The sequence below is a fragment of the Choloepus didactylus genome, chromosome 14 (genome assembly GCF_015220235.1).
Source record: "Choloepus didactylus isolate mChoDid1 chromosome 14, mChoDid1.pri, whole genome shotgun sequence".
NCBI lineage: Eukaryota > Metazoa > Chordata > Mammalia > Pilosa > Megalonychidae > Choloepus > Choloepus didactylus.
The window spans coordinates 90,684,776-90,712,197 of NC_051320.1; the positions used below are offsets into that span (position 1 = coordinate 90,684,776).

At 39.5% G+C, this 27,422-nt stretch overlaps 1 protein-coding gene across 3 annotated transcripts in view; it reads left to right on the top strand.

The window, feature by feature from the left end:
* The window catches only part of KHDRBS3 (KH RNA binding domain containing, signal transduction associated 3), a 184,481-nt gene that overhangs the window by 83,819 nt on the left and 73,240 nt on the right, over positions 1-27,422 (top strand). For 2 of the 3 annotated variants that reach the window (XR_005211668.1, XM_037803225.1), the window contains exons 3-5: positions 8,532-8,648; positions 15,390-15,536; positions 24,251-24,390. Coding sequence is in view for 2 of the 3 variants with exons in the window: in XM_037803225.1 (XP_037659153.1) it covers positions 8,532-8,648; positions 15,390-15,536; positions 24,251-24,390 (404 nt within the window). In the remaining variant the exon portion in view is untranslated. The remainder of the gene's footprint in view (positions 1-8,531; positions 8,649-15,389; positions 15,537-24,250; positions 24,391-27,422) is intronic. The other variant, XM_037803226.1, reaches the window with a different exon arrangement.

The following is a 27,422-nucleotide window of genomic DNA, read 5'->3' on the forward strand; positions in this document are numbered from 1 at the left end:
AGATTTATTGTCAATCACTGATAGTGTTCCTCCTGGTAGTCATTAAATCTTGGGCCCTATTACGAAGTAAAGTAGATTACAGAACTTTAAGAAACCTTTTATTGGCCCATAATGGCCATTGTTTGAAAATGAATAGACCCCATCCACTGTAATTCCTACCATCATTTTGACAACCTGCATTTTATAGTAGGAATTGAAGGGCAGTGAGATTATAAAGATATAATATCTCTAGATAAATAAATCTTCAAAGACTACTTTTGTTCTCTTCTCAGAGGTTCCCTCTAACTCTTCAGATCTTGTGTGATATGGCCTCTGAGTCATGAGAATTCGAAAGTTGTTTCAGTTGGTATTTGCAAATATGGTAGCAATCTAAAAATATTGTGAAGGAATTTCAAATCTCAATTTATGCTGTGGTGTCTCCCTTATTCTCTTTAAAATGCTTAATTATTGAACCGTAAAGCCACACTTGAACTTAGATCTAAGTGGATTCCAAAAACAGCCAGACAGTCATATATTGAGAGCTTCCAGAAAGAGTCTACTCATACTGTTTTGGAGGTTTATTAGTATCACTACTACTTTCCCAAGCCAAATGAATAATTATAAAATTTGGTTGTATTTAGGTCTCCCAGTCTCACTACATTCAAAAGGTCAGAAATGGTACAGATGTCTACTTTGGGCACAAAGCAGTAAATTTAGGAATCCATAATTAAATCTGTGACAAATACTGTTATACATAAGTCTTTACTCACATCTTTGCTTCATTTTGTGGGGGTGGGGGTGGAGGATAGATCTCTTAAGCATATTGCTGAGCCAAACAGTGAAAAGGATTTTAGTGCCTGAGCAGTAAATTCCTGGCTCAGAGATCGTGAACAGGACTGTACAGATTTAGCTCTGGATCCCCTGAGAACCAGCAAGTTGGGTCAACTGAAAATTGCACAACTGTACACTGGGTATTGACAATAGAAAATTTGGACCATGTAATTCCTCTCCTCTGGTGGAGCACAATGGCTGAATTTCATGCCATGGACTAAACTATGAGCTGTGATCAACACAAGGAATTGCTAAGTAATTGCATGAAACGAGGGCCACATAATACGCAAAGAGACCGAGGAGCGAGTCTACTGGGTGGAAAGGAGTCGGGTGTGGGAGCAGCCTGACTTCCCAGTGCCCAGCTCTACCATTTACTAGCTTTCTGGCACTGGGTGTGTTACCTGTCTCTTTGTTGAATATCAGATCAAGCGCCTACTGGACGTCTCCACTTGGAGATCCCACAAGCATCTTGTGGATGTTTCCATAACTGAACTTTGTACCTGCTCTTCCTGGCCAACCTGGAACTTATTTCAGTGAATGACAGTCCTGTTAACCTAAGTGCCCTTGCCAGAAAGGGCATCACGTTTGTCTGCTTGCTTCCCCTTCATTCCCAAACCCTCATCCTCCAAGTATTACCAGTTGTACATTTTATTATTTCTGCTTCATAAATAATCATCATCTATCTCTGTCTCTGCCTTCCATTGCCATTCCTTAATTTAGGTGACTGTCATCCCTCGTCCAGCCTATCGTAATAGCCTGTTCAGTTTCTTACCTTCAGCTTTGAATCATCCCTTCCGCACTTGTAGCCAGATGTTGCATTCTGGGACTTTCTGTATTAACAATTTAGGACTCATTCATATAGGGGCTTCAGCGTTCGTTTTGTTTTATATTGCTCCCCACCTCAGTGTAATCCAACCATAGCAAATAATAGGAGATAAAAAGCATGTAGGAGAGATTATTTCAGGTTGTTCATTGCTTGTGTATTCCTGCACACATGCACATGCGTCTTTTGCCCATATCCTCTCCAGGGGAGGTTACTTGTATACTTCGGTGATTTTCAGAATTGCTGATGTCTAAATAAGTTGGGCTGTTTTCTGTTTAAAAACAGGTATTATATTAAAATTACAATCAGTGAAGCAACACTGAATTGTCTCAGCCACTACCAGTAATACTTGGTGATTTGCAGTTGGCAAATTAGTAAATTTAAATAATATTATTTATCTATAGTTAATATTTTGCAGTGGTCTCTGCAGCAAAGAAAGGAATAAAACTTTGTTGAATAGTGCCATTTTGTTTGGGGAAAAATAACCTTTAATTTCAAAAGTATTAATTGAGGAGCTACTATGTAGGAAAGTACAATGACTCAAATATGAGTTCTACCTACTTTCAAGGAATTTAACAAGAGGAAAAGAGTAAATTTTATTAAATAATATAGGGACTGACTGAATTAACAAGATACGTAGAGGGGCACCACAAGAATTTAAAGGATTGAGGGAGATTTTATTTCTGGAGAAAGAATTGCAAGTGGAATTAAATTTAATCCTTAAGAGTAAGTTTAGATTGTTAAGCAGAGCTCAGAGGGAAGGGCAGAATAACTATTGCAACAGAATTAAATTAAATTACGGGGCACAGCAGTTTATAGCATTCATTGGACTGGTAATTTGGCTAGATTCTGGGAAGCCTTTAATAATATACTTGGGCATTAGAATTTTATTCTGTAGCCAGTAGAGAACACTGGAAGATACTTGACTTAAGAGTTAAATGAAAAGCTATAATACACAGTATTAGGTATTCTGGTATTATAAAAGATTACTTTTTTAAAAAAATCTTATTAAAATTTAGTAGTGATTGACTTAAACACAGGTTTGAAATGAACTTTTATTCCTAGGGAAGCTGGTTGCCCGTGTAAAAAGTGTTTGTTCTGTTTAGAGGTGATTATCAAAATCATGGAAAATCTTGTTAGCAGTCCAAAGCTTGACTCAATTAGTAGCTCCCCTAAGAAACTCATGTTTTCTTTCTGAAGAGGCTGCTCCGTTTTCCTGTGGATGCCTTGGTCTCAAGTCTGTTGTTAGGTTTACTACTGTTTGGAGTTGGCGTTTCCAACATTGGTTTAATTCAAGTAAAGTTATGTGGATATAGTGATTTAAATAATCACTGTGTTGGTTTTTAAGTTATTGGAACCTAAACTGTCCCACTGAGCTAATAAGATCAGTAACCTGGTCATTCCTTCCAAGAGAATAAAAGTAAAATAAAACCATTGCCCCCTTTTGCATCCTTGCCCTCAAGTGGAAGGCATGGGTCAGTCCATTCCATTCGGGTGCTGGAAATGTTATAACTTCTCTTTATATGTATGTATATTTTTAAAGTATATTTTTCAATATCAGACACTGTTCTAAGCATTTTACATATATTAACTCATTCAGTCTCTTGGTGGAAATTATCATCTCCTTTTTGCATTTGAAAAAACTGAAGAAGAGAGAAGTTAAGTGACTTGTTGATGGTCTCACAGCTCGTAAGTAGCTGAAGTCTGGCTCCAGAGTCCATGTTCTTATTCAAGAAATTAAACTTGACTAATATTTAGTATTATTACATATTTATATGGTTATCAGATCAAAAAATTTAGCTCTGACACCAAATGCTGAAATTATCTTTTGTCCCTTTGGGTCATTTTACTAGTCCAGAATATACATCTTGCTTTTTCTTTTTTTGATAATAATAGGAGAAGTATCATTATTTGTACCTTGTCACATTCTACCACTTACTGAATTTTTATGCTCTTTGCTCAGGCAGTGACAGGAAGAAGGGACCAAAATGAACCAAAGGGAATTACTATAATGAGTATGAGATTTATAGTGAGTATAAGATTTATCCCAGGAGTTAGTTTTGTCTACAAGATAGTGAATTGCATTTAAGAAAATAACTAATAAAAAGGGATATGAAGAGTGCACATAATAATCAGGAAAGATACCATTGAGCATTTTTGTCATAGTGAGCAAGGCTCTACCACTTCAAGGACACTTCTTGTACCGAAGAATATATTTTAGGATGTCACTGATACAGTGATGGTTTTCTCAAAATAAAGCAACAATAGACAGGGTACTAGGTTCCTGGACCCAAAGTGCATTAATTTTTTCTTTTGTTTTTGTTAATTCTTTTTTGTTTTAACATCTGCTTTGTGTCAGGCAATGCATTAAGAATGGAGAAGGGGGTTGAGTTGTGGACAAGATTTCAGAGTTGAATAGAGCACACTCCCTCTTGTCAAGAATTCAGCATTGAAGGAAGTGCTTTAAAATAGAGTTTGCAGACATGTAAGGAGAGAAAAGAGAGAAATGTAGTAGCAGCAGGAGGACAAAGAGAATAACTCAGTGGGACTCTTCATGTCTAGGGAGCTGCTTGCAGGAGAAGCCCTCAGGGCCTGTCAACCTTCTAGGGAGCCGGAAGAGGACTGGCCTGTGCATCTGCAGTGCAAGGGTGATTTTGTTCTTTTTTAAATGTAAATGTTCACCATTGTTACAAGGTAAATTCATATTAATCTGTAAAATTTAAGCAGTAAACAAAGTACAGAGAGAAAAGGAAACCACCCGGATTGCATCTCTGTTTAACACTAAGTGTACACTCTTGACCATGGCCTGGAAGATCCAACTCGGTGTGCCTCTGTCCCTTGTTGCCTCGTCTGCCCTCTCGGTCCCTCTGCCTTGGCAGTCTTGCTTTGCAGCCCTCCTGCCTGCCTGAAGCCTTGTGCTTGCCCTCGTGCTGCAGGAAGGCCCGCAGGGCACTGCCCGGGAGAGGCCAGCCTAGCCGGAAGTTGCTCCCCCACGCAGTGGAGACCCACCCACTCTGCAGTTACTTTCTGTTCCTGTCAGGTGTTTTCTGGTTATTAACAAACATTAATGCTTGCATTTGTTTTACTTGTTTGTCATGTGTCTCCTGCTGCTAGAATGTAAAACCTGGTAAGGGCAGGGTCCTTGTCTGTTTGTGTTTACCCCCCACACTTAGAGCTTATTTGTCATTTTACTAATGTTGTAGGCATAACAGCACTTTCTGTGGACTAGGCACCAATATAAGTACACGTTTTGTTAAATTAATTGAAAGTTTTTAACAGCAAAGGCGAGCAGTTGAGTTGCAGACTGAGGCCTTTGTTCAGAAGGGGAGATGGGGGGCTGAGTCTGGGCATTTCCCAGCAGGGCTGCCTTCCCCTGCCCTGTCAGTGTCCCAGGGAAGGTGGTCTGAAGATTCTCTCTCCTCTGAGCCCCTGGAGGGGTTCCCATAGAAAAAGCCGTGAGAAGGCGGGAGCCCTCCTCATTCTGTGGCTCCCAGGGGCTTCCCACTCTGGCCCACCTTCGGTGAGCAAATGCCCGAGTCCTGCTTCCCTCTGCAGCTGCCTGTCTCTCTGCATGTGGTTGGTGTTTGCCCTGTGTTAATGTGCACTCTCTCCAGCTTTCTTCTTGTTGGTAGGGTGGGAGTGATGCTCTTTCCAGCTCTACATCCACGCCAAAATGGGCAGTTCTCATGGAGCATGGTAGTTTTGACAACCTGAAAGAAGTTCAGAGTGGCTAATCAAAAGCAGGAAAGTGGTGAGGCTAGAGAGGCAAGCAAGGGCCGGAGCAGGAGGGCCTTTCGCAGCAGTAGGACATCTGGTCTCTAAGGAGAGTGGAACAGGTGTATGTTAAAAAGAGACCTAACCAGGTCAATTTTGTATTTTAAAAAAGACCCCCCTGCTGATTGAAGGAGAAGTAGATGGAAAGAAAGTACTTCTGCAGTGCTTTATAGTATTCTACAGTGCTCTAGGTCAAGATGATGTTGGCTGTTCTGGGGTGGCTGTAGTGGGGCTGAAGAAGAGTAGATGGGTTTTGGAGATATTTAGGAGGCAAAGTTGTTAAATGTAATTAATTGATCAAACGGGTATTAAATGCCCTCTGCATAGTTGCTAGAGATTAGATGTGAGCACAAAGGCCTTGCTACTGCCCACACAGAATACGCAGCAGGTTTCTGGCTTAGCCGCTGCATGGCTGATGCCATTTGCTGAGCCGAGAAACTTTGGAAGGAAGAACATGTTTGAAGCAGTGAAGGTGGAGGTTACAAGTTCAGTTATGAATGTTGAGTTAGAGACCAATAAAACATCCCTTTGTTAGACTAATCAACTTTTTGGTGAGCACCCAATTAAGGGAAACCTTTTAAGGGAGAGACAGTGACATGTTCTTGAGGATTAATTGTTTATGACATGACAGCGTAACTGTAATTGTTCCTCAGGGAATAGTGTCATGTCACAAATATAGTTTAGATCAATTAAAATGAGTGTGGAAGGCACTTAGTCATACAGTGAACCTCGGATATACTTATTACATCTTGGTTTACCATCTTCATAGTCACTTGAAAATCTCCTCTTTACAGTTATAACACTTACAGTAATATGTATGTAATATAATAATTGAGGTGTTGGGAAAAACCACTGGTCTTGGAAGATGAAATCACTTTCTTCTTCCATACAAATCTTTGTACATATACAATTAATAAAAATGAAAGTTAAAATGCATTAAGTTCTTACTGTTGTGCAGATATAGCTGTCAAATAAACAAATCCAGACTTAGGTAAGAAGAGACTGTACTTGAAAGTTTTACTGGAAAAGTGGGGAAAGATACTGTTGTCCTAGGGAGCAGGCTCCAACTATGAGATCTGCAGTGTCTCAGAGGTCAGCAGAAAAGGGCTTTTCTTTCCTCAGAAGGCATGGCCAGGGCCATCAAGAACCCAGTGTGGATGGGATAATGTGGAGGAGGCAGGTAGAATAGTAGATCAGAGCATGTTTTACCCAGAGATCAGCCTGTTCTCAGGAGGGGCCTTTCAGAAGAACCCATTTACAGGCTAATGTCAAAGGTGGTCAGAATTCAGGGGCCTGGAAAGGAGAGAAGGCGAGAAGCTGAACTAAAGTTTGATCAAGTCAGATTAATGGATGTTTTGTTCTGATTCATTAGGGGCGATAAACAGTTCATTGTCTTTTGAGGTGCAAAGAGTGGGGATTTGGAGGATCTGTGTCATAGGTAAACAAAGGAGACATCCCTGAGTCTAACCTAAGTCATACAGGGAAGGATGGTTCTTTGCAATATGCCATTTCTAGGGGCACAAAAGGCTGGGAGGCCCTTTTGTGCATTACTGTTTTCCAGGCACACAGGACTCAGGTAAAATTCAACATTGTCACATGGTCAGCACTTTATCTGCTATGTTTTATTCTTTATAATAACCCTGAAGTAATAACTCTTATGAGCCACACTGTTGTGGATATGGTGGGGGCTGGAAAGACAGAGGGACAGCTGGTCGGAGGGAGCGTGCCCTGATGACCCTCCTTCAGGAGCCCCTGGCAAGTGGAACGTTGGTAGGGGTCACAGTGTGGCTGGCAAGTAGAGCTGTGCTGCGTGGGTTGTTTAACTTCAGCAGGTATGTTGTTACATCACCTAAAGAATCCAGAATATAGACTCAGCTGTAGATTAAGCCTTGTCTTGTTGCAGGTACCCGCTCTGGCTAGCTCAAGTATTGTTTTTTGTTTTTGTTTTTTTTTTTAATTGTTTGTGTTATTTTATTTTTAACTGCATTAGGGTATCTTGTAGAAACCATAGAGGAACTGTACTTGCCAGTTGAGAGGAGGACAGAAACAAGGGCTTCTAGTGTAAGAAATAAAGAGAAAGTAACAAAAGTCCATGGCTTGCTCTCTAGCAGGGTTTCTTAACCAAGGGCACACTTGCCATTTTGCACAGCACACTTCTTCATCGTGAAGGGCAATCATATACATCTCCGGCACTTGACATTTGAGGCCTTTGCCCACTAAATGCCACTGGTGGTGCCAAGTCATTATGACAACCAAACAAACATGCTAAATACTTGCAAGTGCCCCCTAGGGAGGTGATGCAATCTGTGGTGGAGAACCTGAGCAAGCAAATTGCCATTAGTGTGACTCAGCTTGAAGGACACTCAGCATCCACATATAGAGTCCTAAGCCTCGGACTCCCTTGACTGTGGCCAGGGCATGGTCATGCTGTGGCATTTGCTGCTCCCTTGGTGGCCTTGTAGATGGACGGGACTCAGTCCTTAGATTGTGGTTAGATAAGATATTATATGCCCACAATAGTTAAATGCACCACTTCATTGTTTACTGATTTAGCAGCGAGTGTGCACAGTCTACTGTGGCTCTGGTAGGTGATTTTATACACTTTCTTATTTAATTCACAGAGTGGGTAGAATGATCTCTGTGGTAGGTGAGGCGTAGAGACTCCTGAGGGTTAACTCCACCACGGAGAGATAACTAGTACACAGTACACGAACCCGTACACTGCCTGGGTGCCATCACAGCCGGCCCCCTCGGACAGCCCCCCTCCCCTGTATTCCTGCCCAGGCACTGTGCGGGGGAGAGATTTAACGTAGTAGACCAGTGTGGCAGCGGTCAGGTGGCAGCCGAGGGATTCTGGGACATTCACTTCATTTACAATGTGTGACATATAGTCATGGCTGAAGTGATTGTTGTAAACAAGTAGACCAATTTTTGTTATTTCATAACTTTGAGCCCTCTCTTATGTGGTTGGTGGAAAAATCAGTGTGATGCATGTAGTAGGAACTTAAATATCTCTCATTAGTCAATGAAATATAGCATAGTGCGTTTCCCAATATTCATTATTAATAAAGTACTTTCAGATATGAATGCTACAAGTTGTGGGTTTTTTGTTTGTTTCTCCTAGTTCAACTTTGTGGGGAAACTTTTGGGTCCACGAGGCAATTCTCTGAAGCGTTTACAAGAAGAAACCTTGACAAAAATGTCCATCCTTGGAAAAGGTTCCATGCGAGACAAGGCAAAGGTAATTTTCATTATAGACAATGCTACTTTTTTTTAGTCAAGTTGTATCATGTACTTTTAGATCATCCATTATGTTACTATACAAATATTAACTCAAGTGAAATTATATGAGAATGTTGTATTTGTGATAATGTATAGAAAATTGAGTCACTAGCCAATTTCAGAAGATATAGTAGTTTAATCTTACATCTGTAACTGTTGTACTCATTTTAAAAATTAAACAGTAGTACTTATTGTTATATTTTTGATAGGTTACCTTGTAGAAAGTGTGGTGAATCTGAAACTATCATGAAAAGAAGTAAATTTTATCCGTAGTCTTATTGTCACTGTTTGCGTTTTAGATTCATTGAGATTGGATATTGTATGCATTTTATCAAGTTACCAAATTTATTTTAAATGTTCTAATGATTACTCAGTATTCCAAAAAATAGTTTGTTCTACTTGGATGTAATCATATTAACTGTCCCTTTTTTTTTTTTTTTTTAAATTGGGATTGTTCAGATACCATACAATTATCCAAAGATCCAAGTGTACAATCAGTTGCCCCTGGTACCCTCATACAGCTGTGCATCTATCACCACACTTAATTTTTGTTCAATTTTTAGAAACTTTTCATTACTCCAGACAAGAAATAAAGTGAAAGATGGGGAAAAAAAGAAAAAGAAAAGGAAACTCGAATCCTCCCATATCCCTAACCAACCCCCCTCAATTGTTGACTCGTAGTGTTGGTATAGTACATTTGTTACTGTTTATGAAAGAATGTTGAAGTACTACAAACTGTAGTATATAGTTTGCAATAGGTATTTATTTATTCCTTATATGCCCCTCTATTAGTAACTTCTAGTTGTATTGTTATACATTTGTTCTGGTTCATGGAAGAGTTTTCTAATATTTGTACAGTTAATCATGGACATTGCCCACCATAGGATTCAGTTTTATACATTCCCATCTTTTGATCTCCAACTTTCCTTCTGGTGACATATATGACTCTGAGCTTCCCGTTTCCACCTCATTCACGTGCCATTCAGCACTGTTAGTTATTTTCACATCTTGCTACCAACACCTCTGTTCATTTCCAAACATTTAAGTTCATCCTAGTTGAACATTCTGCTCATACTAAGCAACCACTCCCCATTCTTTAGCCTCATCCTATATCTTGGTACCTTATATTTCATGTCTGTGAGTTTACACATTATCGTTAGTTCTTATCAGTGAGAGCCTGCAATATTTGTCCTTACATGTCTGGCTTATTTCACTCAGTATATTACCCTTGAGGTTTTGACATCAACCCATTTTTTTTAAGATGGTTTTGTTCACACCCCATGCATTCCATCCTAAGTAAACAGTCTGTGGTTCTCTGTATGGTCACATATTTATGTGTTCACCACCTTCACCACTATCTATATAAGGGCATCTACATTTCTTCCACAAGGCAGGAGGGAGCATCAAAAAAGGTAGAGAGGGAAAAGAAGGAGGAAAAAAAATGACAGCCAGGAAGTAGCAAAAGGAAAAGCAACCCCAAATCAAAGTGGGGTAAAGAGTCAGACAACCCCACCGATGTCAAGTATCCAACACGCCTTCCCTATCCCAGCCCCCCCATCTGCATTTACCTTGGTATATTGCCTTTGTTACATTAAAGGAAGCATAATACAATGGGTCTGTTAGTTACAGTCTCTAGTTTACATTGATTGCATCCCTCCCCCAATGCCTCCCCATTTTTAACACCTTGCAAGGTTGACATTTGCTTGTTCTCCCTTGTAAAAGAACATATTTGTACATTTTATCACAGTTGTTGAACACTCTAAATTTCACCAAGTTACACAGTCCCATTCTTTATCTTTCCTCCTTTCTTCTGGTGTCTCATATGCTCCCAATCTTCCTCTCTCAACCATATACATAGCTATCTTTGCTCAGTGTACTTACATTGCTGTGCTGCCATCTCCCAAAATTGTGTTCCAAACCACACACTCCTGTCTTCTGTCACTCTGCAGTGTTCCCTTTAGTATTTCCTGTAGGGCAGGTGTCTTGTTCACAAAGTCTCTCATTGTCTGTTTGTCAGAAAATATTTTGAGCTCTCCCTCATATTTGAAGGACAGTTTTGCTGGATATAGGATTCTTGGTTGGCGGTTTTTCTCTTTCAGTATCTTAAATATATCACACCACTTCCTTCTTGCCTCCATGGTTTCTGCTGAGAGATCTGCACCTAGTCTTATTAAGCTTCCTTTGTATGTGATGGATTGCTTTTCTCTTGCTGCTTTCAGGATTCTCTCTTTGTCTTTGACATTTGATAATCTGATTATTAAGTGTCTTGGCGTAGGCCTATTCAGATCTATTCTGTTTGGAGTACATTGCGCTTCTTGGATCTGTAATTTTATGTCTTTCATAAGAGATGGGAAATTTTCATTGATTATTTCCTCTTATTATTGCCTCTGCCCCTTTTCCCTTCTCTTCTCCTTCTGGGACACCAGTGATACGTACATTATTGTACTTCGTTTCATCCTTGAGTTCCCGGAGACGTTGCTCATATTTTTTTCATTCTTTTCTCCATCTGCTCCTTTGCATGTAGGCTTTCAGGTGTTTTGTTCTCCAGTTCTTGAGTGTTTTCTTCTGCCTCTTGAGATCTGCTGTTGTATGTTTCCATTGTGTCTTTCATCTCTTGTGTTGTGCCTTTCATTTCCATATATTCTACTGGTTGTTTTTTCGAACTTTCAATTTCTGCCTTATGTATGTCCAGTGTTTTCTTTACATCCTCTATCTCTTTTGTGAAATATTCTCTAAACTCTTTGAATTGATTTAACATTAGTTGTTTAAATTCCTGAATCTCAGTTGAAGTGTACGTTTGTTCCTTCGACTGGGTCAGAGCTTCGTTTTTCTTAGTGTAGGTTGTAGTTTTCTGTTGTCTAGGCATCTGACCTCCTAGGCCACCCCAGTCAGGGTTTTCCAGATGAGAACAGGCTCAGGTCACAGAAAGAGGTAATATTTCAGTATCTGGTTTCCCTGATGGCTTTTCTTAGAGGATTGAGACATCTGTGCTTTTCTGCCAGGCAGATGCACCTGTCACTGCCTGTGTTAGAGGGTGTGGCCTGTGGCTCTCCTCCCCCAGGCTTTGGGGTCTGGTTCCGGAAAGACTGAAAAGGGACAGTAGAGCTGGGCCAGGCCCCTCCCTTTCCTCTTGGGAAGCTGTGCCCCGTCCACAGATGTCATTTGCATATCAGTAAGTTCTTTGTTTCTGTGACTCTGCTGATCGAAGTGTTTTGGTTTTAAAATGTCTGAGGCTGTCTTTACTGCAAAGCCTTGCGGGCTGAGAACAGCTGAGGTTTTCTCCACAGAGAGAGAGAGGGACAGAAAAACTCCCAGGTTCACCCGTCAGCCAGAGATAGCACCCGATCCTCTGGGCTCCCTGTCCTGAGACAGATAATGTCCCCCGACTCTCCCAAGGTCAGTTGTCACCAAAAGCCTCTGTCTGCTTGTTGAGGATTCGCTGTCTGTATTGAGCAGTTAATATTGAAACCTCACTTGGAGCCGGGCTGAGAGAGGGCCGCTCCCTAACAGCGTGCGACTTCTGTGAGGGAGGGGCTCTCGGCTCTCAGCTCTCAGCGCGGGTCTGCAGTTTTACTCACAGATTTTATGCTGTGATCTTGGGCATTCCCCCCAATTCAGGTTGGTGGATGATGAGTGCAGTCACGTTTGTCTCCTGCTGTTATTCCAGGTTATTTACTAGTTTTTTGATCATTTATGTATTGTTCCAGGGGGGGACTAAGTCTTCCACTCCTCTCTATGCCGCCATCTTCTCTCTGAGCCCACTGTCCCTTTTTTTAACAAGCTAAAAAGCACTGAGTTATTTTTATTGACCACTTTCTTAAATATATCAATTCTGAAAGAAACTTTCACATATCGTAATGTGCTGTCACTTTCTTTGTTCTTTCGTTGTTAAAAGCTGTGTATTACTGACAGCAAGTCCACGTGCAGTGATCACTTATCCTGAAATGTTGAACAATGATCCTTCCAGACCTGAAAGTTATTTAGTCCAAGTCCAGCCTCCTCATCATTAAGTCATAAAAATAATAGCTTTTATAATAAAAATAAACTGTTTGCTTATTGAATAGTCACTCTGAGTCAGGCATTGTACAAGACATTTTGCATATGGAAGATTCATAATATTTTCCTTATTTTACACATAAGAAAACTTGAGATATGGGGAACTTAAGTATATTTTCTGGGTTAATCAGTGAAGTTCCGTATATTGTTGGTTAGCACAGTAAATATAACGGTTTTCTGACACCAACACTGTGTGTTTTTCCCAACAGACTCACATGGGATGCTGTTTAAAAATACAGGTTCCCCTGTCCCAAACCACTTAGGGTGGAACCTTAGAGTACGTTTTCAGTAGGTGCTCAAAGTGATTCTAATTCTAACTACTTAACTAAGCTTTGCTCTCTCGAATGATAATATGTAAGATACTTTGATTCCTGACTCATGTATTTTGGCAGTAGGAGAAAATGGGATCATATATTGGTCACTGGGTCAGAAATAATGCTGTATCTGGTAGGACAGTCCCAAACCCTTGTGGACACCTTAACTGAGCTGTCAGTAAGCCATTCCAGGTGATCAGGTGTGTAATGTGGGCAGGAGTCCATTGTCCTACTTATTTTGTTTGTCATGACAGTAGTTCCTGGTCAAGGGCGATGTTTGTAGCCTACACTGGCAGCGTTGAGGGCCTCCACTGGTAGGTTTACAGGTGAAAGAGAAGCAGGGAAAGCAAATCCTCATGTATATTGTGTGTGCTAGCAACAGCAGGTGCTTGGCTCTCCACAGTGAAAGGGGCCCTAAATAACCATCTTACTGTAGGGCTTCATGATCCTGCCACATAGTGGTGTCATTTCAAGGGCTTGTGGGTGTTTTCTGCTATTGGGCCCCCAGCAGGGCCAGTCATCCTGTTGAAGGGAGTCCCTGTTGTGAAGGAGCATGTGACCTCTTTCCTTGTCACTGTGGTCCCTTTGTTTCTGAGTCCACTGGGGGCAGCACTGAGGGGGCTGAGAGCAAGGTGGGCTGACCCCCATGGGAATGGGCCCTTGGCCACCTGGTCGTTAAGCACCTGCTCCGTATTTGCATGGGACACCCTGCTCTTGCACACTTGGGCCTCTTTCCCAGACTTTTGTCACCCCCCCCCCCCTCGTCTTCATGTTTCCCTGCCCTTGGCCACATTGGCCTCACCACCCTGAGTGGCCTCAAGCGGTGGGGTCAGGGAACCAATATGAGATTCTGCAAGTGGCTGATTGTTTCTATTCCATCGAGATACCCAAGAGTTGGGGAAGAGGTATACATTGTAGATTACTGGCTGCTGAGCCCACTGTCGGTGGAGAAGTCCATTTGTCTCTTGACCCTATAAGCCCCGCTCTGATCAGTGGCCCTCAGTGGAGGTTATCAGCTCACAGTCAGTTCTCTTAGTCCTCAAAAAGTCTAGATAGTTCCTCTCCTCAGTGTTCCGTCAGTCAAGTAAAAGGCCCCAGATGCTTTGGGGAAGACCAGGAGGAATTGTTGCAGTGTGTGTGTTCAGAGGAGATAACATGACAGCATGCATATACTGTGCTCTCTCAGTCTCTGAACCCCCTGGGCATAGGCCTGGAGCTAATAAGAGGTGGTAATAGTGCAGCAGGAGAGATGTTCCCTTTTGAGGGGCTCCCTCACCTGATATCATTAAATGGTCTTTAATCGAGGTAGGAAAGGTCTCACCAGACAGGCATCTGCCGGCGTGGAAGGTTCAGTGGGGCTTTAAAACTGGGATAATCTGAGTTCTTTGAATCTTCCCCAGTGTTGCCAGTCCAGTTCTCAGGTGTTCACTGTTATCCAGTCAGTGTCCTGAGTCTCGAGACGGCTGGGAATCTGCATCATCAGTCAGCAACACACAAGCTTGAACTCCACACGTCTCTGTTAGCTCCATCAGCCCACGACCATGAGCAGTGGGGCCTTCTGGGATGCTTCTTGGCTTTCTGGGCCTTGAAGTGAGAACTTAAGAGCCCCGAGTCTGCCATTTCCTTCTTTGAACTCTTCAACACAGGAAGAACTCGCCAGCCCACTGCACCCCGCTCTCCCAGCCTATTTCCCTCGTGCCCGTCATACGGTGCCATGGCCTCTGCCAGTGGTCCTTCAGTTATACCTTCAGAAGCACTTCACTGAAGGTGAACACAGGTGATCATTTAAGTTACAGGCTTGCCCCTTAAATAGACACTGCGGGTACCCCAGCTGCTCTGCTGTAGTCAGATCCTGCCTGCCTTCAGAACCGCTTTTGAGAATCTTTTTTCCTGCAGTGTCTGCTTGTCAGTCAGGGTTCTAGTGCACCAAAGCTGCTTTAGGCAGAAAAGGCTTTGACCCATAGAAATGGGTGCCTTTCAGCTTGTAGCAAGGGATGAAGGGTCAGGCTGTAGGCTTATGCTCTAGAAAGTCTTCCAGAACAGTACTATAGAACTGACTCTCTGGGAAGGCTCCTTCCTTTGCCAGACTATAGATGTTGCCTTATGGCTGTTTGCCTGGGAGTGGCAGGAGCAGACTTCCATTCTGAACTCACTTTCTCAGGATTGTGCTTGCTAGTGAGTGAGACTCTTCTCTGACAACTACATGCCAAGTGAGCACTGGGTAGTTTTCACTTTCCTTTTCTTTTCTCATAATGACATCTTTAAACATGATTATCTAAATATATATATATATATATATATATATATTTTTTTTTTTTTTTTTTTCCCAGGAAGAAGAGTTGAGGAAAAGTGGGGAAGCAAAGTACTTCCACCTGAATGATGACCTCCATGTCCTCATTGAAGTCTTTGCCCCTCCCGCAGAAGCGTATGCCCGGATGGGACATGCCTTGGAAGAAATCAAAAAGTTCCTCATTCCTGTTAGTATGACTTTTCTTTATACTCAACTTACATGTTAAAGTTCTTCTTTTATTTTAATTCTTAATAATTCTTATCAGTAATTACAATTTACTTAACACTTTACATATGAAAGAGCTGCAGCTATGTCATCACGGGTGGACCTCAGTGTCCCTGTGAACTACTTAGCATTATTCCGCCTTTATGTAAAACAAGGCAACAGATTTTTAGAAACATTAAGTAAATACTGCTAAGGTTGCACAGCTAAAAAGTGGAGGAGCACAATCACTAGTTTGAACTTCAGGATTCCCAAGTCCTAAGCTGCTTGTGACACTGAAAACACCTCACAAATTGATTGTTCTCTAATACAGACTCATTAGTGCCTTCCACGTGCCATGCCCTCTGGTTGGTGTTAGGCATACAGACAAGAATAAAAACAGTCCTTGCCCCTAAGGAACATGCAGCTTAGGGTAAAAGAGAAACAGTAGCTCATGATTTCAGTACAACAGGATCAATAAAATGATAGACAAAAGCAGAAATGAGCACAGAGGGGAAGGGTACTTTGCAGATGTTTATCTTCTGCCGGGTGTTTTATGTTTTGTTAGCAATTGATAGTCTTTCATGACTTCTCTTTAGATACCATACAGTACTACAAATACAATAATATAAAAGAAATTATCTTTACCTCCATTACACTATTTGGTTTATGCCTTTTATGTGACTTGCATGTTTTTGAGAAAAAAAAAGCAAAGTATTAATCACTTTGTGCCCTGTGGACGGCGTTTTTATGTGAAGCTGTCACGTCTGCTAAATGTCTTCCTGGGATAAGACCATGTCTTCAGTGATTCCAGGCCAATCTGGTAGATTCAGTTTCACACTGAGGCATGCTCATTATGGTCTTATTGTCTGTGAGGAAGTACACACACAACTATTGCATTTACAGAGAGAGGATATTTTAAATCAGGGTAGCCTTGGCAAAGCCAAGAAATGAAATTGCATTAAATATATTATTTTGGAGCTAAAATTGGTTAATATGTTCTTTAGTTCCAACAAGCAAATGTGACAATCTATACATTCAGCTTAAAGACGAAATTATTGGATATTTGCTATGTGATCGGCACATGCGAAGTAATAAAAGACATGTTCCTTGTCCTAATGGAGTTTATAGTCTTATGGGAGAGACAGATCTGAATCCCATATTCTTACAAACAAATATAAAAGTGCAATTCTGACAAGACCACCTCAGGAAAGGTTTATGTTTTAAGGTTTATGCTGAACAGCCAGTGGTGACCAGGGAGTGCTGACCTAGCCATGTTGACCTAGCCAGGCTCTGTTTTCCAAAGATGACTGCATCAGTGTTTGCCATCCCATGGCATTGCCACTTCTCCACCAAGAGGTGAGGCCTAATTACCCTCTCCTTGAATCCGGGCTGGCCCAAACCAAGGTCACAGACTTCCAGCCATATTGTCTTTTAGATGTCTTATAGTATTAGCTCTTTCATCTAAGTCTATAATCCATTTTAAGTTAATTTTTATGTGTGGTATGCAGTGTAAGGAACTAAATCTGTTTCCATTTGGATATCTAGTAGTTTCAGCATCATACATTGAGAAGACTGTCTTGTCCCCATTCAGTTGCCTTGGTACCTTTCTCATGAATCAACTGAACGTGTCAGGTTTTATTTCTGAATTCTCAGTTCTGTTCCATTAATTTATACGCCTATCCTTTTACTAGTGCCAAACTCTTAACTGTTTAGCTTTATACTAAATTTTGAAATCAGGTAACATAGGTCCTCCAATTTTGTACTCTTCTTTTTTTTTTAACATTGCTTTGTTCCTTTGCATTTCCATATACAATTTAGGTAACCTTGTAAATTTCTATAAAAAGTTTGTTAGAATTTTGATAGCTATTGCATTGAACTCATAGCAGTCATTTATAGCTGTTAAGGTATCAGTCTTGTATTTCTTTTGTATAATTTATTTCTATGTATTTTGTGCTCCTTGATACTGTTGTGAATGGGTTTTTTTTTATTTCATTTTCTGATACAGTAGTGTTTAGAAATACGCTTCGTTTTTTTGTATATTGATCTTGTATCATGTGACCTTGCCAAATGCATTTATTAGTTCTAGTGTCTTTATTTATTTTCTTAATGGAAAGGATTTTCTATATACAAGTTTATGCCATTTGTGAATAACATTTTTACTTCTTCCTGTCCAATTTTGGATGCCTTTCGATTTTATTTTAATTTTTTCTTTTCTTTTCTTACTATACTGGCTAGAAATTTCTGTTCAGTGTTGAACAGAAGTGATAAGAATGAACATCCTTGCTTTATTCCTGAACTTAGAATGAGGGATTAAGTCTTTCACCATTAAGTATAACATTAGTTATAGTTTTTTTTTTATTAGTGTCCTTTGTCATATTGAAGAAGTTGCATTCTATTTCTAGTTGTTGAGTGTTTTTATCATTAATGGATTTTGGATTTTGCCAAATGCTTTTTTCTGTCTGTTGAGATGATCGTGTGGTTTTTGTTTTTTATTCTATTAATAATCATGTATTGCATTAACTGATTTCAGATGTGGAACCAACTTTGTATTTCTAGGATAAATCCCACTTGATCATGATAGATAATCCTATTTATATTTTGCTGAAATAGGTTTAGTAAGAGTTTCTTAAGGATTTTGTTTTGTTTTGTTTGCATTTCTAATAATGAGGGATATATGCCTATAGTATTTTCATGTGGCATTTTGGGCTTTGGTATCAGAGTAATACAGGTCATGGAAAATGAGTTTGTGGAGTGTTTCTCCTTCTCTGTTATCAGAAGGAGTTTACAAAGGATAGGTATTAATTATATCTTTAAATATTTCATAGGACTCACCAGTTGTTGCCACCTGGGCCTTGGCTTTTCTTTGTGGGTATTTTTAAATTACTGAATCAGTTTCTTTACCTGTAGGTCAATTCATAATTTCTGTTTTTTTTAAATCCATTTTGGTGATTTATATCTTTGTAGGAATTTGTCCATTTTATGACATTGTTGTTAATGAATCCTGTCGAACTTGTACCTGGCTACTTGACAGAATGTAAAGGCAGCCCTTGTTTCCTCTGGCTTTCATGATGCGATCACCTCCTTTTCCTTTTCCTCAGTTTCTTGCCAGACCTTTCCAGCTCTCTGTGTGTGGGCCCTTGTGCTGCTCATTCCTTTACGATGACGTTCAGGACCGTATCCTAAATAAGTCCTTTTTCCCTGTGTAAAGGTGCACCAAGCAAGGCCATCTGTTGGTAACATTTGTATAAAAATGACTTCTGTGCCACCGGTCGCCAAGGACATCCTTGATGCTTTGCTTAGAAGGATTCACAGGACCTAGGAAGCTGTTATTCTCACAGTGTGGTTTATTATAGCAGGGCGCTCCAGATCCGAATCAGCAAAGGGAAAAGGCACACGGGGCAGAGTCCAGGAGAACCAGACCCAGGCTTCCAGGTGTCCCCTCCCATGGGGTTGCATGAGCATGCCCTTCGTTTTCCAGGGACCCTGTGCGGCAGCTTGGGTGAAGCACCACCAACCAGGCGTTCAGCGTTGTGATTGGTGAGCAGTCAGGTAGCTATGAAGCGTCCACACAACCGACCTCAGCTGCTCAGACTCCAGCCCACTCCTGCATCCCCAGCAGGCAGAGCAAAAGAGGTGTTCACCACAAATCGTATTGCCGTGACAGACTTCTGGTCAAAGTGACACGCATGCCCCAAGGCCTCAGACACCCACAGATCCTCTTATCAGGCCGAACACTCCAGGTACTCCGAGGCCGTATTCCAGGAGCTGGCCAATGGCCAGCCCCGCAGATAGGCCCTTCTCTGGCCTGCCCACCTCTGTGTCCATGTCTTCAGCTCCGAAACTTCCAACTCCTGTATCTGATTTCTGTAGGCCAACTCTATTTTTATATACCACAGGCCACTGCAGATTCGACCCTTCCAGAATTAATTATATCATCAAATTATTTCTGTTCCTGGTCCTGCCTCCTTTCCAGAAACCAACTGACATTCTTGACTTCACTTATACAGCCCCCGCATCCAGTGTGTTACCATGTCCAGTCAAATTCAGCCTCTGAAATAACCTTCATTGCCCCTTTCCACATTACCACACGCTGCAATTACCTAAAAGCTTCCAGCAGGCATTTCTGCTGCCTTTTTTTCCTTTAATATCATTACTGAGATAAAATGCACATACCTTCAAATTCACCCATCTCAAGTGTTTTATGATTTTAGTATATTCACAGTTGTGCAGTCATTAGCACAATCTAAGTTAGGAACATTTTCGTCATCCCTAAAAGAAACTCTGTAACCAATAATAGTCATTCCCATTCTTCCCTGACCTGGGCAACCACTAATCTACTTTCATTTTTCTTTTAAACAGCTTTATGAAGATATAATCCATATACCATGCAATTCACCCCCTTAAAGTGTGCTACCCCCACCTGTCTCCAAAATCAATTTTAAAACATTTCCATCATCCCCAAAAGCAACCCTGTGTCCATTAGCAGTCACTCCTAATTCCCTAACCCGTAGCCCCTTCTTGTTTCAGCCTTGTTCAACCACCAGTCTGCTTTCTGTCTCTATAGAACATGTAGTATGTGGTCTTTTGTGTCATTTTTTTCACTTATAACTTTTCAGGGCCCATCCTGATACATGTTGTAGCACCTGTCAGTAGCTCATTCCTTTTTATGGTTGAACATAGTTATCCATTGCATGGATATATACCACATTTTATTAATCCACTCATGAGTTGAGGACTTACGAGTTATTTCTAGTTTTTGGCTTCATAAATAATGTTATTATGAACATTCATTTACATTTTTTGTGTGGACATATATTTTCATTTCTCTTGGGTATGATTCCTAGGAGTAGATTTACTGAGTTATATGGCAACTCTATGTTTAGCCTTTTTATGAACTGCCATATAGTTTTCCAAAGTGGCTGTACCATTTTACATTCTTACCAGCAGTATATACGGGTTCTAATATCTCCTCATTGTTTCTACACTTGATATTATCTATCTTGATTATTGCCATAATACTGGACATGGGGTGGTATTTCATTGTGGTTTCAATTTGCATTTTCCTAATGACTTATAATGTTGAGCTTCTTTTTGTGTGTTTATTGGCCATTTCTAAATATTCTTCAGAGAAATGCCTATTCAAATCCTTTGCCCCTTTTTAAGTTGGGTTGTTTGTCCTTTTGCTGTTGAACTATAAGTGTACTTTTTATATTGTAAAAACAAATCCCTTATCAGATATATTATTTGCAAATATTTTCTCCCAGTATTTTCCTTGATGATGTTATTTGAAGCACAGCAGTTTTTAATTTCAATTTAGTCCAATTTATTTTTTTCACTTGAGCTTTTAATGTCATATCTACGGTATCATTGACTGATCCAAGATGGCAAAGATTTACTCCTGCCCTTTTTTTTTCTAAGAGATTTATAGATTTAGCTCTTACAGTTTAGTCTTTGATCCATTTTGAGTTAATTTTTGTGTGTGACTTCTACATTATGTAGGGGTCCCACTTGACAGTTGTGATGTGGACATGCAGTTGCCCCAGTAACGTTTGCTGAAAAGACTATTTTCCCCCATTGAGTGGTCTTTGAACCCTTCTCAGATATCAGTTGATCATGAAGTATTTCTGAACTCCTCATCATTTCTATTTCATTGATTTATATTTCTGTCCTTATGCAGTGCCACACAGTTTTCACTGCTGCAGTTTTGTAGTAAGGTTTGAAATTGGGAGTGTGAGGTCTTTGCCTTTGTTTTTCTTTAACAACATCATTCTATCTAATCCAGGTCCCTTGCATTTCCATATGAATTTTAGGATCATCTTGTCCATTTCTGCAAAAAATTTCATCTAGGGATTTCGATAAGGATTACTTTGAATCTGTAGATCAGTTTGGGGAGAGTTGCCATTTTAACAGTATCAGGTCTGCCAATCCATGAGCACAGGATGCTTTTCCATTTGTTTAGATCTTTTAAAATTTTCTTTCAGCAATATTTTGTATTTTTCAGTGTTTTACCCTTACATTTCTTTTGTTAAATTTATTCTTAAGTATTTTATTATTTTAGATGCTATTGTAAATGCAATTGTATTTTTTAAATTACATTTTTGGATTATTCTTTGCTAGGGTATAGAAATAAAACTGATTTTTCTATATTAATCTTGTATCCTACGATTTTGCTAAAGCTCATTTATTAGCTTTAACAGTTTGTGTTAAAGGGGGCTCTTTAGGATTTTTTATATATAAGATTATGTCGTCTGTGAATACTTCCTTTCCAGTCTAAACACCTTTACTTTCTTTTTCTTGTCTAATTACCATGGCTAGGACCTCAAGTACAATATTGGGTAGAAATTCTAAGGACAAACATCCTTGTCTTATTACTAATTTTAGAAGTATTTACTCTTTCACTATTAAGTATGATGTTAGCTGTGAGTTTTCCTAGCTTGTTGAGTGTTTTTAATTGTGAAAGTGTGTTGGCTTCTGTCAGTTATTTTTTCCGTGTCTATTGAGATAATCATGTGTTTTTTGTCCTTCATTATATTATTGTGATATTACATTAATTGATTTTAAGAAGGTAAACTAACCTTGCAATCCCTGCATAAATTCCATTCTGTCCTGTGTGTAAACCTTTTTGTATGCTGCTGGATTTGGTTTGCTGGTATTTCTTGAGGAATTTTTCCTCTGTACACATAAGATATTGGTCTGTAGTTTTCTTTTTTCCTACTGTTTTTGTCTTATTTTAGTATCAGATAGTACTGGCCTTCCAGATTAAGTTGGGAAGTGTACCTTCCTCTTCAATTTTTTGGAAGAATTTATGAAAGATTAGCATTAATTCTTCTTTAAGTATTTGAGAGACTACCAGTAAAGCTTTCTGGGCCTGTGTTTTTTTCTGTTCACTTGTTTTGTTCTATTTTGTTTGTGGGAAGTTTTTGATTACCAATTCAATATCTTGTTATAGATCCACTGAGACTTTTCTATTTCTTTTTGAGTCATTGTTTTGGTTTTTGTCTTCCTAGGAGTTTATTCATTACATCTAAGCTATCTGATTTGTTGGCATTATAGTTGTTCACAGCATTCCCTGAAAGTTTCTTAGGGTGGAAGGTTAGGGTATCAATTTTAAATCTTTCGTTTTTTTCATATAGGTGTTTAAAGGTATAAATTTTCCTTTGAGCACTGCCTTAGCTGCATCCCATACATTTTGGTGCATTGCATTTTAGGTTTCTTTGCATTTTCTAATTTTTCAAATGATTTCTATTTTGATCCATTAGTTATTTAGGAGTGTATTGCTTACTTTTCACATATTTGTGAATTTTCTGAATTTGATTTCTGATTTATTCCGTTCTGATTGGAGAATGCATTTTGTATGACTTCAGTTCTTTTAAACTACTTAGGCTTGTTTCATGTCCTAGCATATGGTGTATCCTTGAGAACGTTCCATGTGCGTTTGTGAAGAAGGCTTGCTTTGGGTGGATTGTTCTATATATTCCTGCTTCCAGTCTTTTGGTGTCTATACACAATTATAAAGGGTGATCTTTCCAAAATACAAGTCTAAAAATGTGAATCATCTTCCTAAAACCACTGGAGGTTTCTAGTACCCTTAAGTCCAATCACCTTTAAAATTACCTAAGACTTTGAATGATTTGGCTTCTGCTTACCCCTCTGCCTTAGTACTTGCCCCCTCCCCCCACCCTGCCCTGACTGCCTCCACAAAGGTTTTCTGTGAGTCAGCCATGTAGCTAGCACTTCTTTTGGTTGCCTGGCCACACCATTACTTTGGATCTTGAAATATGCTTTTTGCCCTGCCTGGAATACTTTGTACCACCCCCGCTCCCCTTTAATTAGTTTATACTCATCTTCAGAGATAGTCTGTAGAGAGCAGGCTCTTACTACGCATATCTGAGTTTGTTGGCTTTCCCTTCTAATTGTTTAGACCTAAACTTTCCTTTAAAAAAACAGAACAAACAAACAAAAAAACAAACATACACACAGACACACACTGGCCATACTTTTATTTATTTATTTTTGCACACTTTTCTTTATGATTACTGAATGGGGTTAGGAGTGGTATGGAACAGTGAGGAGTCAAGGATAATCCCCAAAGTTTTTGAGTTGGAACCTTTGGACAATAAAGTAAAATGATGAAGAGGTGGTTTTCAAAATGTTGAATTTCAGCTATTTGTGCAATATCCAAATGGAAATTACAGAGATAAGTTGTGTACTTTGTTCTTAATTTCAGAAAACCTATTATGTTATATGCAGATTTTTCTCCTTTGCTAGTTTTAAGTTCCTTGACTGCGTGGACCATGGTGTATTCTTTTCTGTTTTTCTGTCACTTAGCACATCATAGATACTCAATAGCTGTTAGTTGAGCTGAACTGTGAATAAAAATGCCCATACATCAGTTATAGTTTGTTTTAATTACCAACCTTTCGAGTGAAACGTTCCACTTGACAAGTATGTCCTGGGAAGAAAGTTATGGATAATAATAGAAAATTTTAGCTTGGTGAATAATATTGTGGGTTTTTTTCCGAATTTTACAGAAATGTATTGATTGATTTTCGTTTTGACCCACTCAAATCTTATTTTTTGAATTTAACTATTTTCCCAATCCTTTTTTTTTTAATTAAAAAATTGTTTGCTTTCTGTCCCACACCTTTTGTATGCTTAATATGACGTGAATTGTGATATCATTTGTCTTCTGTGTAGGACTATAATGATGAAATCAGGCAGGCACAGCTCCAGGAATTAACATATTTGAATGGTGGTTCAGAAAACACAGACGTCCCAGTAGTTCGAGGGAAACCCCCTTTGCGTACAAGAGGTGTACCAACTGCGTCAGTAACCAGGTAGGTGTAATTAACTGACTTGTTTTTCAGGTTAAGGTACCCTGGCAACAGTTTTAATGTTTCCTTTAGTAATATCTGAAACAGCTCTATCAGTTTATCGGTACAAACCCTGTGATAATATATTCAGACAAGAGGAGTCCTATTAAGGCTGTTACTCACTTTGGAATGAGATATTTCTGGGCTTACATGGAATGTCTGCCACTTACTAGCTATTAACTTTAGGCAATTTAATTAATCCCTCTATCATTAACCCCTTAATTCTTTATAGTAAGGCTTGCTATTAGATAAGTAATAGCATTGATATGCAGATTGAGATCATGGAAATGTGTTTTTCTCCCATGGGTGCAGCATCTGGCTTGTTCATTGCCACATTGTCAAGACTGAGAACAGTGTCTATTTATGGCACAATGTGGGTGTCCAAATACCTGTTGTTATTTTATTTACTATAAATGGTTTGTGAGATCTGGAAACTACTCAGTTGGTGCCAGAAACATAGTTTTCATTTCTGTCTCTGGATTGATGGCTACTTTTAATAGGAAAAATGATTTAAAGAAATTATAAATCTTTAATGACTGTTAAATTTAATTATAAAATTATTTTAATTTTTAAATCTTTTTGCCCCCAAAAAAGTCAGTGGAAAAAAGTAATACATATTTTTCAATTCAAGTGATGATGGTATATATTTTCAGATTGAATTTTACATGAAATAGTTTAAAATAGGGTTCTTCTGGATCTCCAAGTTCATTCTGGAGAATAAAAAGAAGTCTTCCTCTATTAAGTGTTGCAGATCACAACACTATCACAGAAATTACAAATCTATAATCAGTTATGTTGGGTCAAAATCAAAATGTTGGCAGGCTGTGCTCCCTCTGGAGCTCTAGGGGAGAATCTGTTCCTTGCCTCTTCTAACCTCTGGTGGCTGCTGGCATTCCATGGCTTGTGGCCACACACTCCAGTCCTTGCTTCCCATCTCCATATTGCTTTCTCTTCTCTCTGCCTCCTTAAGTTGGTTTCTAACTTAATCTGCCTCTGCCCCCTTCTTATAATGACCTAATACAGTCTTATCAAGAAACATGAGATTGCATTTAGGGGCACCTCAGATATATCTGAACAATCTCTCTATCTCAAAATCCTTAGCTTAATCACATCAAAGACTGTTTTTCCAAATAAGGTCATATTTATGGTTCCAGGGAGTAGGACCAGATATCTTTGGATGGCCTTTATTCAGCCTACTAGACTTACCAACTTAGTTTTATCTTTGTTTAAATGGGAATCTGTGTTTTCCCAAATCACATTAAATGCAAAAAGTTTCCATTTTTTAAACTTTTATAAAGGTCTCCAATCTTGTCGTATTTTCTGTTCATCACTGGTTTGATTATACACGTGTAGAGTATGTATTGTGTGTTCATAATAGACTAGGTGCTTTATTGATGACATAACAGATAAAGTCCTCCCAATCAAGGAATTCTGTCTGTACCTTTTTAAAATATTAGACACTCAGATCAGACATTTGTCTTTCGATCTCATCCAAGAAATGAACAGAAAATACATATTAGATAAATAAAACAAAAAAAGAGAACATACCCCTCCCAGGCTTGACACTTGTATGCCAGCAACCTACCTATTCCTTTTTTTTTTGGAAAATAAAAGCAGAGGGTGAATATCCTTCAGGTGGAAAGTTTAGAAAATAGAGTACACCCAGATGCTCTACTCCTTAAACCAGACCTGCCATTTTGCTAAAGATAGTTTGTAACTTAGCTGTCAGTTTTTAAATTAAATTGAAAGTGTTATATTATCAACAAATGAGGAAGGTAGAAACTTTCCACTATTTGCTATGGAGGTCGGGGCAAGATCATTTTAAACTCTCAAGGATTCTCCCCTCCATTCCTCTCTTAAATGCAGCTGGGTAGCTGTCTGCAGCTTTTCCACTCGCCTCTGCTCTGGCACCCCTAGCCCTCTCTACAGTAGAAGGCAGTCAGGAAGCCTCACCTCCTGACTCTTGATTCTGGAAGCAGCAGGAAGAAAAGGTGAATGCTGAGATTAAGCCCCTCCTTCACAGTCATCAATATTGGGTGCTGGTGATCTCCTTTCAAGTTAGAATATTAGGCTGACCCAGGCAATCAAGACCTTTTATCAGCCTGACTTGACTCATTTTTCTCACAATTCTTTCCCACTATCAGCATTATTAGGTATTTGCCCGCTGGGTGTAGTACTGTCTGCTTTAGAATTTTAGACAAGTCATTTGATCTAGGTAGCTCAGGATATTTATCTATAAAAGATGCTTTGGAGATTAGTTTTTAAGTGTTCTGAAATTCCATGGGAATGGTGTCAAGCAGCAGAGTGTTAAGTGTTGTCTGCTTTAAATGATGTCGAGCAAGAGGAAGGCATGATAATGTAAAAATCCTGTCTTTTTGCAAAGTATTCACTGAATGTTACAAAATGAAGTTCATAGTGAAGCTGAACAGCTGGATTTGATAACAGGGATGAGAAGAGAAACAGCGTCTTCTAGATGAGATTTATGATGGTAATCCACAGGGCTTTATTAAGATTGATTCAAGCTTGTATGATTGGAACAGCACACTGCTCAGAATGGGGATATTATGGAAAAGCAGAAAAATAACATAGCTGAGCAGAGAGTTTCATAAACAAATGGGTGTGATTGTCATGGTTCTTCGTGTTTGTGTTTTTTATTAGAGTGACTTTGAAACTTAGATATGAAAAATACCTAGAAAGGTTTTTGTAGTGAATTGCCATTTTCATGAGAATGGTGTTTAGAAGGACCTAATGCATATGATTTTTGATTGATCAGGAACTAATTATTTAGTTTGTAGATTAATAAGAGATTTTAAGATGTGAACAAGCACCTGCTTTGGGTTCCTACACCTCTATACTCAAATCTTAGTTTTGTCACTTAACCTGGGAGCCTGGGTTTCCCATTTGTAAAATGGGGCTGATAATACCTCTCTCCTAGGATAGTTGTGAGGTTTGCAAGTAGGGTACTTAAAGTGCCTAGCCCAGCATAGCCACTTAGT